Here is an 18,205-nt window from a genome sequence, read left to right on the forward strand (position 1 = left end):
TACTTCTGTTTATTGTGTGTTTATCAAGTCAGTAGTTTCCACAGTAAAAATCCGCCTATTACTTTGCTGTACAGGTTTATTCTTTTGAAATAAATTACTCAAATTATTAAGTAACGCACGTTTCAAATTTTGGTGACGTAAGTTTCAAGATGCTGTTATGTTAATGACAGGCAATCCACGGAAAAGCCCATTTAATTTGAAACAATGTAATTGTTGCAGTTATGATCTTGATGGGCTTCGCCGTCAAAACATGTCAAATTCATTTACAGCTGTATTTTCTTGTTTGTTTGGAGGATGCAGTAAAAGGGGAAATAATCGTAGCATCTTTTAAACAATCGTTTGGTGGGCGTCGATGTTCAACTGGCCTTAATGATGTCATAATTCAAATATAAACAATGAATTTACCATTGTTTTAAGAAAATTCAATGAATAGCTGATAAAATTGAGTATATGAATATAAGAACGACCCAAGTCCATGGAAACTAAAACAAACTTCATATCTTTTTTGTTTGTCCAATAATATTCTATTTAACTGTGATGGGATGGTAACATTGTATATACAAATTAGAACATATATTATTATGACAATTAACATTAATATTGATTGTGCAGAGGCCATTTTGTGTGATGGACTTGGGTCGTTCTTTGATTCATATGGACTTGGGTCGTTCTTTGATTCATATACATGATATTCTGCTATAGAGATGAGAGAAGGACGAGAGAGGGCGCTATAATATGAATGTAAGAATGACCCAAGTCCTTCATTCTTACATTCATATAAGATTTAACTCTTTTATTTCAGGCACTTCCGGGGGTAATTAGGTTTTATCATTTATACACAAGATGAGTCCATGCATAAGCTACAATTTCCCATGTCAAACTGAATTTGGCCAAAAATTGGACTTGGGTCGTTCTTATATTCATTTACTCAATTGTAGATTACGCAGATCTCTACTTCAAAACTAGTGGCTCAGGCTCCTGCAATAATGCAGTAACGTAAGTTTCTAGTTTTGGTAACGTAAGTTTCATCAATTCATGTCATTGGAACAGGGTATTTTAGAGAATGGGCGTGGATAAAAATAATATTCAATTGTTCTAGAAGTATTGTTCAAGGAATTCTGTAGGAAAATACGTCTTTTCAATTATAATTTTCTTCGGGAGTCATAAGCCAATTCGGTGACTTACTACCTGACTACAAGATTGCTTGTTGTTCCAAAAACGAAGAAATCATGGGGGATCGGTCATTTGCACATGCTGGACCTTAACTGTGGAATCCGTTGTCTCAAGCTATGTGTTACATTTAGAATGTTGACTCGTTTAAAGTTGCCCTCAAGACTCATTTGTTTGTAACCATTTTCCAGTAGAATTGAGTATATGAATATGAATATAAGAACGACCCAAGTCCATGGAAGACCATCTCGAGTAAACTAAAACAAACTTCATATCTTTTTTATTTGTCCAATAATATTCTATTTAACTGTGGTGGGAAGGCAACATTGTATATTCAAATTAGAACATAGCAATTAACATTTACATTTATTTTGGAATGACCATTTTGTGTGGTGGACTTGGGTCGTTCTTTGATTCATATGGACTTGGGTCGTTCTTTGATTCATATACATGATATTCTGCTATAGAGATGAGAGAAGGATGAGAGAGGGCGCTATAATATGAATGTAAGAATGACCCTAGTCCTTCATTTTTACATTAATATAAAGATTTAACTCATTCATTTCAGGCACTTCCGGGGGTAATTAGAATTTATCATTAAACAAAATGAGTCCATGCATAAGCTACAATTTCCCATGTCAAACTGAATTTGGCCAAAAATTGGACTTGGGTCATTGTTATATTCAGGTCTTCCCAATTGTATATTAGGATGTCTTTTTTTCATTATCATTATTGTGTCATTCATTTTCATGTGAATGTTTGTGTAAGGATTTTTGTGTTTCATAAGTTACTTCTACTGCGCCTTGAGCACGTTAGCTATGTGGAATTTGTGCATTATAAGCACCCTGTAATATCATCATCATCATTATTATCATTATCATTATTATTATTATTATCATTATTATTATTATTATTATTATCATTATTATTATTCCATAATAAGAAGCAGCGAATATTAGTGGTATAGGTGTTGCGGCATAGATATGTCTTACGCAGGATACACACTTGACAATGAAAACAATTCCTTTTTTCATGAATCGTTTTATATGACTGTATATCTGCAGGTCTGCCCCCCACGGAAGAAAGCAGTAACTGCATAGCTGCTGAGCTGAGATAAATGCGATTATGTGTTTTTTGCAGATTCTTTAAAAACACAGAAACATTCAAAAATAATTTTGTGGTATGATTATGCACCATACCTAGTTGTCTAACAATACCTAGGAAAAAATTATGTTTCCGTTATTTTTTAAATGTTATTTAGGAAAATGCAGTTACTGCGGTGGCTCACCCTTGATTCTGGGTAGTTTCCCCACGGAAAAAAGCAGTAACTGCAGACGGCCAGGAGTCTGCTGTTTTCCCCATGGAAAAAAGCAGTAACTGCACATGTCACATGACCATAGGAGGAGAATTGTTACCACCACCAGGTTATAAAGTTCTTCTACTTTCTGGTTAGTCTAGATCTATAAGATCTAGGACCTATCGCTAGACCTAGACTAGGTCTTGTAGATTGAATGGCATTCTGTGTAAAAATAAGGTAGACACCTATGTACCCTAATTGAACTTTGGAGTGCCCGGCCTGGCCCCTGACACATGACCCTGGACTAGACAATAAAGTTAAGTCTCTTCGTCTTAGATCCTAGTCGAACTCTGACGTTACACTTAAGCTAGACTACAGATCTATGCCCAATGTTAGTGCTAGACCTAGATCTATTACGTTAGATTAGGCCTACTGACATTTTGTCTAACACTAAACAGTTAACAATAGATTAGAATCTAGATCTACTCTGTAACTTTAGATCTGGTCAGTGGTAGACCTATTTTAAACTTTAGGGCCTACATCTAACATTACACTAACGTTAGTGCATTAATACTAGTGCTCATCTCCCTTCAATATAGTTTCAGCTCACCTAGATTTTCTGGTTCTGGCCAAAGCCATGGCTACCATGACTTTTCCTCTGCAATTCATGATAGATTTACAGGCATGCCTGGACCGCAGAAACTGTGTGACATTATGGTTAGCACTGGCATGATCACTCAGACTGTACCAGACCTGCAATACTGTGCATGCAAGTGATGACTGTGATGTGATGCAGTGTTTAGCTAGTAAGGCTACTGTATGCTGCATAATTTATGCGCATGCAGCTGCTGCACGCGTATTCTGCACTCTGAGCGCGCTGAGTCTGCCAGGTTTGCTAGTCTCCAGAAAGAAGCTTTTTCTACAACTTGTCATATGATTCCCTGCGGGCAGAGTCAAGTTACTGGTGAAACAATCTTTTTATATCTACTCTCCTAAATTATGGGAGAAACTGCTGTTTACATTGTTAAAAAAAAAAAATAGTAGAAAAAATAAATGGTATTAGGGAAAATATATACAGGAAGGACTATACAGAGTCTGAATAATAAAGACTAAATTGTTAGTTACTGCTTTCTTCCGTGGGCTTTGTTAGTTACTGCTTTTTTCCGTGGGGAAACTTGCAAAGTTGAATCAACTGGATGCAGTTACTGCTTTTTGCAAAAGTGAAAAATTGTATTTTTGGTCACTTTCATTTTTCTTTTTGCAAAACTGACCTATTAACATTGGAGAGCATTGGGTAAACTATTCATTTTTGCAAAAAAGTAAACATTCATAAAAATGTCAGTTACTGCTTTTTTCCGTGGGGGGGCAGAGGTGTATGACTTTATTATCATATCAAAAGACATTCATTGTCATTTACAGCCCACTTATAGGGTGTGAATTCACGGAGCACGCGAACGATTTGCGAAGGGCGGGAATGGAAAAATCAAATATTCGGATATTTTTCCCCGAATGTGTTCTGACAATGAAGCTCTAAACCATTCTTGCGTTATTTGCGCGAAGTACTTACGGCGTATATGCCAATGTCGTGAGTATCATTGCTAAGGGTGTTATTTCACGGAGCACGCGAACGATTTGCGAAGGACGCGAGTGGCAAAATCCAATCACACATCGCCAGTTTAGATGGCGGTTCATGGCGGTTCAGCAAATCGCCGTGCTCCGCCAAAGACCGTGTTTAGACCGTACACAAACCCTCGTCATCCGTCACTCATCCGCCAGGAACCCCGAGAACAGCGGGAAACCGCGGGGAACCGCCAGAAAAATTAAACATGTTTAACTTTTCGTGGCGGTCTTGGCGGTTTTAAATGGACCGTGTTCACATCGCCGTTCATCGTGTAAAGAACGGCATGCTCCGTGTTTGCACCGCAAGATCCGTGATAATACCGTGTTAACACCGCCATAATTTTCAAGCGAAAAGAAACAATGAACTTAAAAGAGAATAATGGCTCCGGTGACACTTCGTGGCGGAGCAATAAAACACGGAGAAAAAAAGCAAAGATGAACCTATAATGCAAGATCGGGTAAATATATTGAATGCTATAGTTTCCTTATTTCTTTAACACATATACAGTAACAAATAAAGTCTAATGTTCAAAAAGTTGTTAGGTATGTTGAATAGTACATCATTTACATTAAAAGGTAAGTTCATAATTTTATCAAAGCTTAACAGCTGTTAAGATGGCCAGCAACGTGAACCTGATAAGTTATACACAGAAAACTTATGTAAATATGTTGGGTTCTGCTTTCGTGATTATGTATGCCTTTTTGTAAGACTACATGTTGATACAGATATGTTGAAACTTAAGAGAGTAGAGGGAAAAGCAATGTTGAAACTTGAAAACAAAAACCACACCATTATTATGTTGCGTGAACCTGTAAGTAAAGAGGAAACTATGCACACATACTGCATATGCTTCTTTGATAATGTATAATGTACATTATATGTCTTCTTTATTGACTGTTGTTAAAGATATTATAATTATATTATCATCATTGCCGTTGTTATATAGCGCATTAATACCTTTGGCAAGGTCTCTTTGCGCTTTAGAGGGGGAACAAACAGATAAACAGGAAAGGGTAATTTCAGAAACAGCAGCATGCTGCATAAATTATCATCTACAATCACTATGTAACTACTTTATCAGATAAGTTAAAAAAAAAAACTTTTTGGGCTTATTGATGGAACTTGCACGTTTTATCACTTGGGATGCTGTTCCACAGTTCTGGGGCGGCATAAACTACGTTTGCCATAGTAGTTTGTTGAAATGGATCACCTCCCTGAATGGATCGAGAGTATCACATACAGATTTCCCTTACGATTTAGGAACTCTCATCAACTCATATCTCACAACGAGCTCTGAAAGGTAAGAAGGAGCAATTTTGTGAAAACATGGATAAACAAGCAACAAGATCTTAAATTCAATACGCGAAATAATTATGTGTAAAGATTAATAAAAAAAATGAGAGATGTTGAAACGAGCAAGCACTTGTACTTCACTTTTAAATAAACCTGCAAATAAACAGGTAACTTTGGAAACTATGTTGGATTCTGCTTTACTATGTATGTCTTTTTAATGACAGTTAATACAGATATTTTAAAAATTAAAAGGGAAAGAGAAAAAGCTTGAAAAAAACTTGAAGATAATTGCTTGTTGCATCACTTATATCAATCTGTAACACACAGGGGACTACAACGTTTCGTAATTTCTTTAAAATTGTGTGTACCTAACAAAGCAAAACGTTCCTTGTTGAAACCCATTGAGGACAAGTAAAAGGGCTCTGATTGCATCCAACTACATGGGCTTGGTATGGACTCCTCCACCTTCCGGGGCGATCCGTGTTACTACCGCGTCAATCCGCGTTTGCTCCGTGTTCAAAACGTGTTGAGAACGTAGTCAAAGTGCTTTCCGCCATCATTGGGACACGGTTCACGGCGGTTTAAGAACCGCCATGAACCGCCATCTAAACCGGCGATGTGTGATCGCCAAACGAACGTGAAGGTTCGGAAGCGTCGTCAATTGTTCGCGAATGTCGTTTTTACTTCGGCGAGAATTTCAAAACAATTTGATTCTTTTTTTTTTTGCGAACCTTTTCCGCACACTTGGTCGTGATTTGCTCGTGAATTGTTCTCGAAAGTGTCTTTAAAGTCTCGTCATATGCGCAAGACCTTCGCAAGACACGCGCGATGTTCGAAAAATGTTCGTGAAACCCCAAACAGACTCTAGGACCCCGTGTACAGTGCGAGGCTCGGCCGCGGCCGTGCCCAGCCCCGCTTCAGTGTAAACGCGCAAAAGGCCAAATGCGAGGCCCAAATTGGCCTCGCATTTGGCCTCGCTCTGGAGGTGGTCTCGGCCGCGGCTCGGCCGCGGCCGAGCCCGGCCTTTTCTTGGTGTAAACGCAAACTGGGCCAAATGCGCGGCCAATTGCGCGGCCAATTTTAGTCTGGCTTCCAAACCCTCTGCCTGTATCTTTCGCTATTCAGGATATTTACCTCCTCAACGTCGAAAACTAGTATAGTTTAAGGTGGTTTTGCCCTGCAAAGGATTCTTTCCTTCGGCAAAGGCCTTTGCCCTATTAACAGCGACTTCGTCGCCACGGAATTCATTTGGAAAAGGGTCTGAAAACCAGACAATACCAAATTGCATTTGTTTACAAGCAGAGCGCCACTACAACAAAATATTGAAAGGTTTGGATCAAAAGCGCGGCCGAGCCCAGCGATGTAAACGGACAAAATTGCGGGGCTCGGCCGCGCAATTGAGGCCGGGCTCGGCCGCGGCTCGGCCGCGAGCCGCGAGCCCGGCCCCGCACTGTAAACGGGGTCCAAAACTTTGGAGAATGTCTCGCATATGTTACGCGAAATCTGTGAAGTTTTTCCGATCATTCTACGACGTAATCGCAAACTGTTTGCGTACTTTTGAGACATCCTCGCGAACGTTTAGCGCATGTTTGGGAGATGTATCACTATACGTTTTCTACAAATAAAAATCGTAGCATTCATCGAAACATCAAACAATTATTAACAACTATAGAACAAAAAGAAATTATAGACTAAATTATAGAAAGAAATGTTGTATACACAAAAAAGAAATCGCAGACTAAACTTGAAAATAATCTAAAGTATGTAAAATTTCATTTGAACTATAGAGATCATGTATAGGAGGAACTGCAAAAAAAAAAAATCAAATGCTTTACTAGTGGAGATAGGTCCTAGGAAAAAAAATGTAGGCAAGCACACGATAGAGAAATGAGAGAAAAAGAAAGGAGAAATAGAGGAAAGAAAAAAAAATTCAACTCAAGACAGCTTCCACCTCTCCTTGGGTACATTTTCTCCCATGATTATTGAAAATGTTTCGTTGTTCACGTTTCCGTCGCGTGTTCTTCATGTACGTAACATGCTGTACTTAAGCAATGATACACACAACATTCGCACATACGTCGTGGAAACTTCACACAAATTGCGCAAGAATAGTTTTCGGCTTCATTGTCGGAGCACATTCGGAGAAAAACTTTTCCGAACGTTGCATTTTGTCATTCGCGTCCTTCGCAAATCGTTCGCGAGCTCCGTGAAATCCCACCCTAATGCCCCAGTCACACAGTGCTTTACGATGGATTACGTCCGCCGCGGATAGATACGAATGAGTGGACGCAGGAGGACGCAGCGTGGACGCAGGCATCCGCAGGGACGTATGTAGAAGTAACTGCCCGTAACTCATCCGTAAAGAAACGCAAAATGACGTCGCCGAACCTGCGAAATTTTGAAATGTTCAAAATTTCGCAGAGGGACGCCACGGACGCAAACTTACACAAGTAACCGTAACCAAACGTAAGTATCCGTCACTGAACATGACTACCCGTGGCTTTTTCGGTAAATTTAATAAGCATTGCTTTATCATAAATATCTCCCTAACATAACCCAGTAAGTCATGAATATCGCTGAACAACGAGAGCGTAACCACAGTTTGTCTATTCCATGACTGCAAGTAATATTTTCTTACTCTAATGTTTACCTTTTCGATCTATATTGTATTTTATTTGTGGTATAGTGATGTTATATGTGACCCTGCACCACAAAACACACAAACAGTCGCCACGCATGAAATTTTAGTTGGGAGCATGTTCTGAAAGAGCAGACTTTAAGCTTTAAAATGATGTATTACTCAAATCAAATGGACTCTCCTAACCTATCTGAATATTGGAAAGAATGCACACACTCAGAAAAAGTGTAAACTGAGAAAAGAGGCTCTGAAGTACAGTGTCTATTCAAGCGCCTAATCTTTATCAAGCCGTGCTGGTTGTGCGATGAATGGGACAAAAAACAGGATGGAAACCACCGAAGTTATTCCCTAATTCGCTACTCAAACGTGAATAAATTATTTTCAATCCTGCCTCCCTTCCCTAACGCATAACCTGCAAAAGAACATAATATATACATAATACCTGAATCCTAGGGGAGCACCAAGCTTCGACGGCAAGACAGGGCTATTCCTTTGCCGTCCCCTCTCAGTCAATCTGTAAAGAACGTGTAACAAGGAAACAAAACGCATGCAATTTCATTTAGGAGATTTTAATCCAAGTTTCATTCCATAAACAATGTGTCAGTAATATCTCACATGCTTCATAATAGTGCAGAATAAACAAGGCAGTTTATTTGCTTACTAACGTTGTCATATACAATTAACGTTATATCCATACGCAAGGTTTTAGAGGCCCAAATTCAAAGATACCGAGAGACGATCATTCATACTATCTTTAATGTACCCCTCCTTGGCAGTTTCTGAACGCCATCTACCATGCTTCTTAAACAGTCTATCTGGGACTCCAAATTTTGCGGCCGCTGTAGCACCGCCGCTTCGAAGGCTGTGCATGCCGAACTTTTTCGGTTCTAAACCCACTGCTGACAGGGCATCCCGTAACAGATCCAAACACCTAGTGTATGACAATTGTCCATCCCTTAATTTGTAGGATTCTTTGGACTTGCAATAATTGACGGGTCTGAAAAGAAATTTCTAATCAGCTGGATCATCTAACTCCGCAGCCAACAAATACTTCCGCAAGGCCGAAACCGGACAGGTTGGTGTATTAGTAGCACCTATGAGGACCCATGCTCCTTGTCTATAAATATCAGTTTTACTTTTCATAATGAAAATGTTCACATGGGAAACAAACATATCAAGATCGCACCTACGAATATTTATCAGTTCGTCATATCGTAGAAATCCAGCATATGCAATCAGTATCATGGCACATAAACGAATATCCACTAAACTAGTGGAAGAACTGTATATTTCTCTACAACTGCCTTCAAAATTTCTGGTGTAATAGGTTCCTTTTTTACAATTGGTTTATACAGCAGCTTCTTCAATCCTTGAAGTACAATGTGTAGAAACTTTCGATCACACGGGTTAATGTATACCTTGGGATTACAGTCATAATGCCATTTTATAGCGTAAAAGGCCGACTCCATCCTGGAGTAAGGAGCACCACTTTGGTATAAATGAATGAGGTAATGACTAATGTCTTCTGGTTCAGCCAGAGCTGAATTTACCTTAAATTGCGTACACCATTCTTCCCAGGCTAACCAAGCTCTCTTGTATTTATAAACCGTGTTATCAGCTCTTGAAGCTGCCAAAATCTTGGTCAATGTTTTACCATATTCGTCCTGTGGCGAAAATCTGGGAGGAATTTAAAAAGAGGAATAGCACAACATACACCTATCCTGTGTGGTCATTACAAGACATGCTATACATTCGACACCTAAACAACATGGTGTATAGACCCCAAAGGCTAAAATTTTAGATGAATTTCATTCGCCGCTGCCAAGCGCAGCATAAAAATTCATCAAACCGCGGAAAGAAAGCTACATAGCTTTCATTCAGCCCTGCGGCAGATTCCACAGCCATGCGGCTGATTCCATAGCCAGGCGGCTGATGCCATAATATAGTCCTACGACTGATACGTTATGAAATTCTGCAGAATTTTCATTTGCCGCTCGCCACCCCATTCAATCGTACACATAACACTGGACTTTGGAATTTCTTTGTCCCAAATATAGAATTCCTATTTCTGCCTTGAACGAAAACTCCTTCAGGATTATCAATCTTTACTATACGCGATATTAATAAACGAGATTCTCTATTCTCCGAAAACAAAAGGGGCCAAAATGGGGCAGATGGCCAATATGGCACAACTAGAGTTCCCATAGCGGAACACACTCTAACGTGATTCAAAACTTGCCCAATACTATCGATAGGGGGCACCAGCCAATTATTATCGCCCGCCCAATCGCACGAAAACGCGTCTACTGCATCCGTATTAGGACACCAATATTTAGAATTAAACTTTGGTAATTTGAAATTAGAATCATCTGCGAACCTGTCAACAGTATGGGGCCCCCACAACTCATCCAAAAATTTAAAGAATTCCACAGAAACTCCCCAGTCATCGAAATCAATCATCCGACTAAGTGCCTCTGCACAACGGTTCTCCTCTCTGGGAACTCAGTGAACCTGTAAAGTGATCCTGCTTTTTCTGCAAAAATTAAAAATGTCCAAGCTATTAAAGCTCGTGCAATTCTGCAATCATGCTACCCTTCTCCACGATAGAGACTACACCTCTATTGTCTGTAATTATTTTCGCAACCTTACTTCGCAAGTAGGGTGCAAATGATTTCAACGCCAAACTTAGCGCCATAAGTTCTCTCCAAGTGGAGCTTTTCGACATTTCTACTTTAGTCCAGTTTCTTGCCATTTTCATGCCAGCACACTCACCTATCCAGGCTCCACAGCCTGACTTACTGGCATCAGAGTATACAATGGTCTGTGGAATAGAATACTCAAACAACATGCGTTCATTAAGGATGACAAGATTTTCCTTCCAGAAAAATAACCCGGCAATCAAGTTATTGTCACTGTCTATATTGTACTCTTTATCCCAATGATCTCTGCGAATGATTTCATAATTGTCACAAATGTACACACTAGTAGTTATGTACATGTATGATGTACTGTATGCATGGTTGTTTTAATGTGTATGTACACAGGTTGACCAGATTAATGGAGAACATTCTATGTGGTATAGATAATAGTACATACAGGCTGACCAGATAAGTGGAAAATTTTCTAGGTGGTATACAATGTAGTATACAGTACATGCATGTAACAGGAAATACATTATAGCTCACTCAATCTATAATGATTTCACCCATTCCAGAAAGTTCTGGGAAGTGCTTACATGTTTGGCTGAGTGAGGCACTGTCCCTGTAGCCCAATGTGATTGGTAGTTATTCTTGGTAATGATGTTTTGTACATAGTTAGGCAGTGAGTCATCCAGGTTTCCTGGAACTTGGACTTGCTAGTAGGTTGGAGAGAGTTATAGAATGTGCTAGAAGGGGGTGAATAGATAGTATATAAGCTAGAGAAATTCTGCAGTAGGCAGAGTACCCAACACCTCTGCTCTGAGAGTTACGTCACTTCTGGCTCTGAAGCGACTTGTTATAGTCAGTCCTGTGTTACCTGCTGACCTGTTATGCTTGTGGAGATAAGGCCTGGGAGACATTTTGCCTGCAAAGAATTAATGTGCCTTCATTGGACTCCATATTTTAATGTCAATGGACATTGCTACGGCAAAGCTGTGACGGGCTGGATTCCTCGCTGGACACTACAAAGTGAATCATCATTCAACGCATCGACTGGACGTGGTCGTTGGATTCTGCACATTTCGCTGTGAACATTATACCGTGGATCTATTGTGGACATTTACCCCGGACTTACACCGAGGATTATCGTAACCTGTGCCTCTGGATTTACGTCGAAGGAATCATTCATCGGTGCCTCGCGGATCATTCATCTGTGCATCGAACATCATATCCGGACATTACCAGGGAACTGTAGCGACTTTAAGATTTGGATGCATGTAAGTGATCCCATTACCGATTTGTAATTTTTTGTATTGATCATTGCTGTACTGATATGACGCCGATTACCAGTCTGTACCCACAATATCACTGTTAATAAACCGCCTGAACATCAGTTGATTGTTTCTTTTGTGCGATCATTCTCAGAGTGATTTTGGTCGTAACAAAATGCATAAATCTAGTTTTCAACTGAGTTAAAGCACCCACTACTGGGTAAAGAGAATTGATCTTTCCAGCGATAGCCGCTATTTTTCTTGCTGAAACATTTGGCAAACGTGTCTGAAAAGTGTCCAAACATGACTCCAGGTCCTTCATCCTCCTCTTGGTAATCTTTAGACAACCAAAACGATTTCTCGACATTAGGTACCAAACCTGCTTTTAATATGTCATCTTTCACTGCCTTGGCCACGGCTTCGCATGTATCAAACGAAGCAGCACGACCCCAACCATCATCTAAATACAAAACAATGAATATCCCTTTACTTCGCCAATGGTTAACAATCGGTTTGAGGCATTTTGTAAAGACGTACGGAGCTGTGGACAAGCCAAACGGCAATACTTGAAAAGTATAATATCTAGGACCATTACCAAAATCCCAACTACATCCTAAAAAGCGAGTATGGTCCTGAAAAATATCAAAATGATGATAACCTGACTTAAGGTCAAATGAAAACATAAAATCTCCCTTTTTAAAATAAGTAAGTGCTATATTCCAATCCTCAAATTTAACTTTGTCCTTCCACAAATATTTATTAACTAAACGTAAATCAAGAATCAGTCTCTTTTTACCAGAGCTTTGAATTGACACTGAAAGGGGGTTAACAACATGAGGTGCAACAAAAGACTCAACAATTAGTTTTTTCTTTAATAGATCAAGAACAGCTTCATTGGCAAATTCAGGGTGAGACAAGGCAGATTTATTGTTTTTTGATTCTAGTCGGGGAGGAGTCTGCAATAACGGTAACATATAACCGTGTTCAATGGTATCTAACACAAATTGAGATGCACCAATAACTTTCCAAAATTGTATTGACGCCTTTAGTCTTCCTTTGACTATCGGTTCTGAGCTACCTTGCTCATATTCAAAGTAATTGTTTAAGTAAAATTCTTCTTCGTATCGTTCACTTTCAGCAAAAGCGACACTGCTAGCTCCGCTAGGGTAGTTAAAGTCTGTCTCCGAAATATCTCGAGAAGTACCGGAAGCTGTTTCCAACTCCTCTTTCAGGGAAGACTGGATTAACTTGGCGCCATCGCCATGCAGCGTGTCATACCGAACGCCTGTACGTGGTAAAATCACAAGAGAACTCAGATCAGAAGTACTAGCTCACGAATTGGTTATGCCCGCTTCCAACAAGAAGTAGACTACATTATCCATTCCTCATTGATGACAACATTCTTAATCATTCCTCTGACCTCTCTCATACACTATCATCTCATTGTTCTTCATCGCAATCATATTGAGAACACAGTTATCCCGTTGCTTACGGTCTAGTTGAATACGCGAGTCTCGCTCGATACAGCCGCATTAACAGGGCGGACTTGGCTGTTTGATTTTCAACCCCATTTTCATTTCTAATATCTAAGGTGTTACCCCAATGAAGTCTATGTCAGTTCCCTTGATTCATTAATTATTGAATGTTATTTTCAGTCAGATTAACATTCCACTATATGTGAATTCCTAGGTTTAAATGTGCATTCAAGGGCTCCTTTTTCCACGAGATAACTCATGCTTAGTATCTGAGTGGAGAACGGCTATCACGAGATAACTCGTGCATCGTAGTCAACGGATTAAACGATCAAACTAATTTACCTTGCTCATTTTGTTGCATAGAAGCAGGACCATTAGCGTTGCTGCGCGATGTTATCCCTGATCGGGGGACCTTGGTTGCCGGTGTAGCGGCAGATAGCGTTCCGCGGCGTTTTTTGTTCTAAAACAGTATCCGCCGGCAGTTATCGTTTCAATCGGCAGTTATCGTTCCGACATGGGCTAAAATCTGCCGCGATAAGTTACGGCAGATACTGTACAGCGGCGGATTTTGTACGTACAGGCTACTACGTTGTAATAGCGTTTTAACCTGCCACGTGCACGTGATCTTCGTCAAGGACTGTCGAAAGAGTTCCGCGCTGCGCGGATTAGGTTCCAAGTGGCTACTGTATTGCATACTACCAATAGTTGCGCGAGCTTTACGGCAGCCATTTTAGTAAGCAAAATGCTGCATGAATCGTCACGAGATGGAGTGAATTCTGCCTCCCTATGAATACACAACAGGGACTTATGCCTCTCTTTGAATACGCTACAGGGACTCACGGTTGATATTTTTATAATCTGTTGACATTTTTATAATCTGCGGACATTTTAGTAAGCAAAGTGCTGCATTCACCGAGGCATGATACCTGCACCGAGGCATGATACCTGCACCATGTGCACTGGAGTGAATTCTGCCTCCCTTTCATTTTCTCGTTTGAGGGGGAGCCGAGGGGAGGGGGGAGGGAGGGGGAGGGATCATAATGCTATTCAAAAGCAGCATTTCTGCCTCCTTATGGAATAGAATTAAAGATTGCTCTTTATTTTTTCATTTGTAATCTTTACAGTTACAAAGCTATATAAAAGAAATACACCTGTGTTCATAAAAGCGTTCTTATCCCATTTGTATTTTTCTCTCTCCCTACAGATCTCATCACAATTTTGTACAGGGCACCCTTTAGGTTTCAATAAAGCTGAGACTTACTCTTCAGCCATGTGAAATTTTCCCAAAGTTATATCAATCGAGATATCTAATGCACAATTGTGGACAGCCCCCAAATTACTATTTTTCAATAATATGTGAAGAAATTGGAAGCTTTATGTGACTTTGCACAAACTCTCCTGATTTGTACACGCGTACACACACACACACACACACAGGGATACGGCGCAGAACTAGACGTATTCGACGAAAATCGAGGCTTTTCCTGCTTGCGTAATGAATATTTATAAGATAATTTCTCGCCTGGCTACGAAAAAAAAAGATACGTGCGGATCAGAGCCAGCTGCTCCACATAAACCACGGAATACCGGTCTGGAGCGTAAGTGGAGGCAGCGAAACAGCAGCAGCGAGGGGCGGAAGCAGCAAATATAGAGGTATTGTCCGTGAAACTCGAAATGGAAGCAGCGAACAAGCAGGGGCGCATTGGCAGAAGCAGCGAAAAGAAGAAACCACAGTGAGAAGCAACGATATTAACGATACCTGCGCTTCAGAACAGTATCCGCCAGTGTTAGGACACGATCTGCCGGCGGATACTGTTTTAGAACAAAAAACACCGCGGAACGCTATCTGCCGCTACACCGGCCCCTGGACACCCCCTTCTCCAGTGCCCTTGCTTTCCGCACGCGAAGCAGAAATCTGTCGACTTTGGCCCACTGCTGGCCCCTCGCCAACCAAGGATGGGGGAGTTACCGGTACCCCCATAAGCGTATCTACTTTTTCCGCTAAAGCCGCGAAAAAAGTGACCAGAAGAAGGGCTTGCAGTCCTATATCCATCACTCTTCGGAGGTTTGCCCTTGGCGGCTGGGATGTTCCGAGACGATTTGCGTTTTCTCGCCGCCCTTGCCTGTGCCTGCCTGATACGTTTTTCATCCTCAGAATCGCTTGCAAGGTCATCGCTCAGATATTCGTCAACTGCTGACCACCCTATGAAATGAGATAGTGCTACTTGCATAACAATTAAATAATTTGTAGAGAATCACATATTCAAGAATTCACCGAAGCTGACAGACTGAAACTGATTTACATAATAGCAGCAGCCTGCTCGATGTAATGCATATTTCTGTCACGATACAATTTGCAGGTTGTATATATAATTATATATATATATATATATGTATATATATATATATATATATATATAATATATCATGGAATTTCCATAACGAGTGTTCAGCCCTTATCGCCATGGCCTTACGGCGTACCCAGCAAGGGGGGGGGGGGGCATTTGCACCCCCCCCCACAATTTTTTCCATACTGTATTTCCATACATAATCATACAATTTTTCAATTTTTCACAGTGTGCAACAATCACTCAATTTCACTTCTAAAAATACATACATTCTAGCCCAGGCGCTCTGCGCCCTCGCTTTCCTCATATCACACCAACGATTAGAACCTCTCACAAAGAATGTTTATAATTCTTTTAAAACACTAACCTGCATCAAATTTGTCAGCAAGCCTGATTAACTTCTTTCTTTTCCTGATGTCGGCTATGCCCTCTTTCAACTTGGAAAGGGCAGCAACGTGCTTGCCTTCCTCCAGTAAGGCCACGCCCTTCTCTAGCTTTTCCTGCAAACTAGAGTTGAATTCGAATTGAACTCTGTTGCCCTTGAAACGAAATGACAATTCCGACGCCCTTTTTAGTTGTTGAAGTTTTGACTCTTCTTGGGCGATAGAAGAGTCAAAATACTCCTTGAAGGAACCGAAAGCCTCTTTAATGGCGTTGCTCACAAATGACGGGGTCAGTGTTGCGGGTTGAGAAACTGTGGGGACTTCAGAACCCAGGGTGTGGTCTTGCTCTCTGCTGAATTCCTGGTCCGACATTTTGATTTCGGAGAGCAGAGTCACATTGCCGCTAGTGCACGATAATAATAGAAGCGAGAAGGAATAAGACGTCCGTTCTGCTGCGTGTCGAACTAGGTCAGTGAGCTCCACAGCTCTCTCCGCCTGCGAAAGCTTCGAACCCGGCACCTGTCAACATTCTTATGCTAATAGGTTAGCTCAGCTAACAATTGAAAATATATTTGTTGCGCTGTTCATGCACCTATTGTTCCACTCGGTTATCGAAATTCTCGCGCGTGACAGCTGTCGGTTACTATGGTCACACGGAATGCCTGGTTTTAGGACCCATGCTGGAATGTTACTCCTGAGCTTTCGGTATTGTTTACATTCACGACAAATCTCATTATCCCACCTTCTACTTATGTATTTATGACATACAGTTACGCCATTTTCTATACTCTGCAACACACCCCTTGAATCTCTGCAGTTGTTGTTCACTGCTGCAACATGTGACCTTTCTGTTTTCTGTTTTCTGTATTTTTATTCAGTGATATATATTTAATTGGATTTTTTGTTTTGTTTGTTTTAATCGGTTTCCCCAGATATAGTTGGTCTTAAAAAACATCCGTACTTTAAATTTTCCCTAATCTGACTACTCACGGGACCTGCGGCTGTACAAGCTAATGCTTTTACGCAGGCCCCATCATATTTTTTTTTCGCATTATGACCACAGTGTAATTCGCATGCATACAGACCTCGTGTTTATACCAAATCAAACTTCTGTACATTCTGATGAAGTCTCATCTAAATTATGTTTTGTATAATTTTCGTATTTATATACTTTATTGTGATATGTGTGAGAAATATGAAAATAAATTGAAATGAAGTAGCAACAATGAGGGGATTATCAGATTAAGCTGAAATTAATGATAATAATAATAATGATAACAATAATGATAATAATAATGATAATCATAATAATAATAATAATAATAATAATAATAACAATGATAATATTAATAGCAATAATAATAATAATACTAATAATTGATACTATTATAATAATAATGACAATAATAATAATAATAATGATAAGGCCTTATTTACCCAGGGTAGCCAAGTCAAGATCGGCTCAGTTGACCCATTTCACCTATTTTCAGTCCTCACACAAAATCCGTGTGTGCGACTTTTTGTTCGTTTTGTGATGCACGGTCACATACATTTTTTTACATTTATGACGTTTATTCATATTTGAGTTGCACAAACAAAATTCAAACTTCAAGTTCAAATTTTCATATATGTATCTCTTATTATTGTAAAGTAAATTAAAGGATTACGATTTTTTCACAACTTGTACGTAATTCAATTTCAGTTTTCCCCAGTGTACAATGTAAGACAGTCCAAAATGTGATAACCTCGCTGTCATAATACACTGACTTAGCAGGGATCGTAAGAGAAAACCAAATTGTCCATAATTGTCCATAATAACAATCTGTAACTATCCGTAACTATCCGAAAAAATGCGCAACTTTCCGCAAGTGTTCAGAACTATTATGTGCCAATTCTAAGAATATCCGCAAGTGGACGCAAGTATTCGCATCTGGTCGTATCTGTCCGTATCGCCCGCATTTCTTGCCTGCATGTTTTGTACAAATTTCTGGTGACGGCAAAGGATCCGCGGGGGTCCGCGGAAAAAATGACTTTTTTGGACGTAACGCCGGACGCAGAGCATTATGTGAC

The 18,205-nt window shown here is 40.1% G+C and overlaps 1 protein-coding gene and 1 pseudogene across 1 annotated transcript; both read right to left on the reverse strand.

Moving 5' to 3' along the window:
• Window positions 1-8,720: 8,720 nt before the first annotated feature.
• Window positions 8,721-13,392, reverse strand: LOC140245742 (integrase/recombinase xerD homolog; annotated as a pseudogene).
• A 386-nt stretch (window positions 13,393-13,778) lies between these two features.
• Window positions 13,779-16,672, reverse strand: LOC140245748 (uncharacterized). Its single transcript, XM_072325273.1, has 3 exons — window positions 16,120-16,672; window positions 15,266-15,607; window positions 13,779-13,828 (listed from the first exon to the last, which is right to left on the reverse strand). Exons 1-3 carry the CDS (start codon window positions 16,505-16,507, stop codon window positions 13,779-13,781), a joined length of 780 nt encoding a protein of 259 aa, XP_072181374.1. The 5' UTR covers window positions 16,508-16,672.
• Window positions 16,673-18,205: the final 1,533 nt, after the last annotated feature.

The sequence above is a fragment of the Diadema setosum genome, unplaced genomic scaffold (genome assembly GCF_964275005.1).
Source record: "Diadema setosum unplaced genomic scaffold, eeDiaSeto1 scaffold_28, whole genome shotgun sequence".
Classification (NCBI taxonomy): domain Eukaryota; kingdom Metazoa; phylum Echinodermata; class Echinoidea; order Diadematoida; family Diadematidae; genus Diadema; species Diadema setosum.

Bases quoted from the DNA above. Each gene is read 5' to 3' on its own strand.
- LOC140245748 (XM_072325273.1), bottom strand. From the start codon at position 16,507: ATGTCGGACCAGGAATTCAGCAGAGAGCAAGACCACACCCTGGGTTCT. The intron at 15,608-16,119 runs GTTAGTGTTTTA...CTCATTTCATAG, and splicing joins TGCTGACAAATTTGATGCAG to GGTGGTCAGCAGTTGACGAA. The intron at 13,829-15,265 runs CCGGTGTAGCGG...TCTGCCGCTACA, and splicing joins GAGAAGGGGGTGTCCAGGGG to CCGGCAACCAAGGTCCCCCG.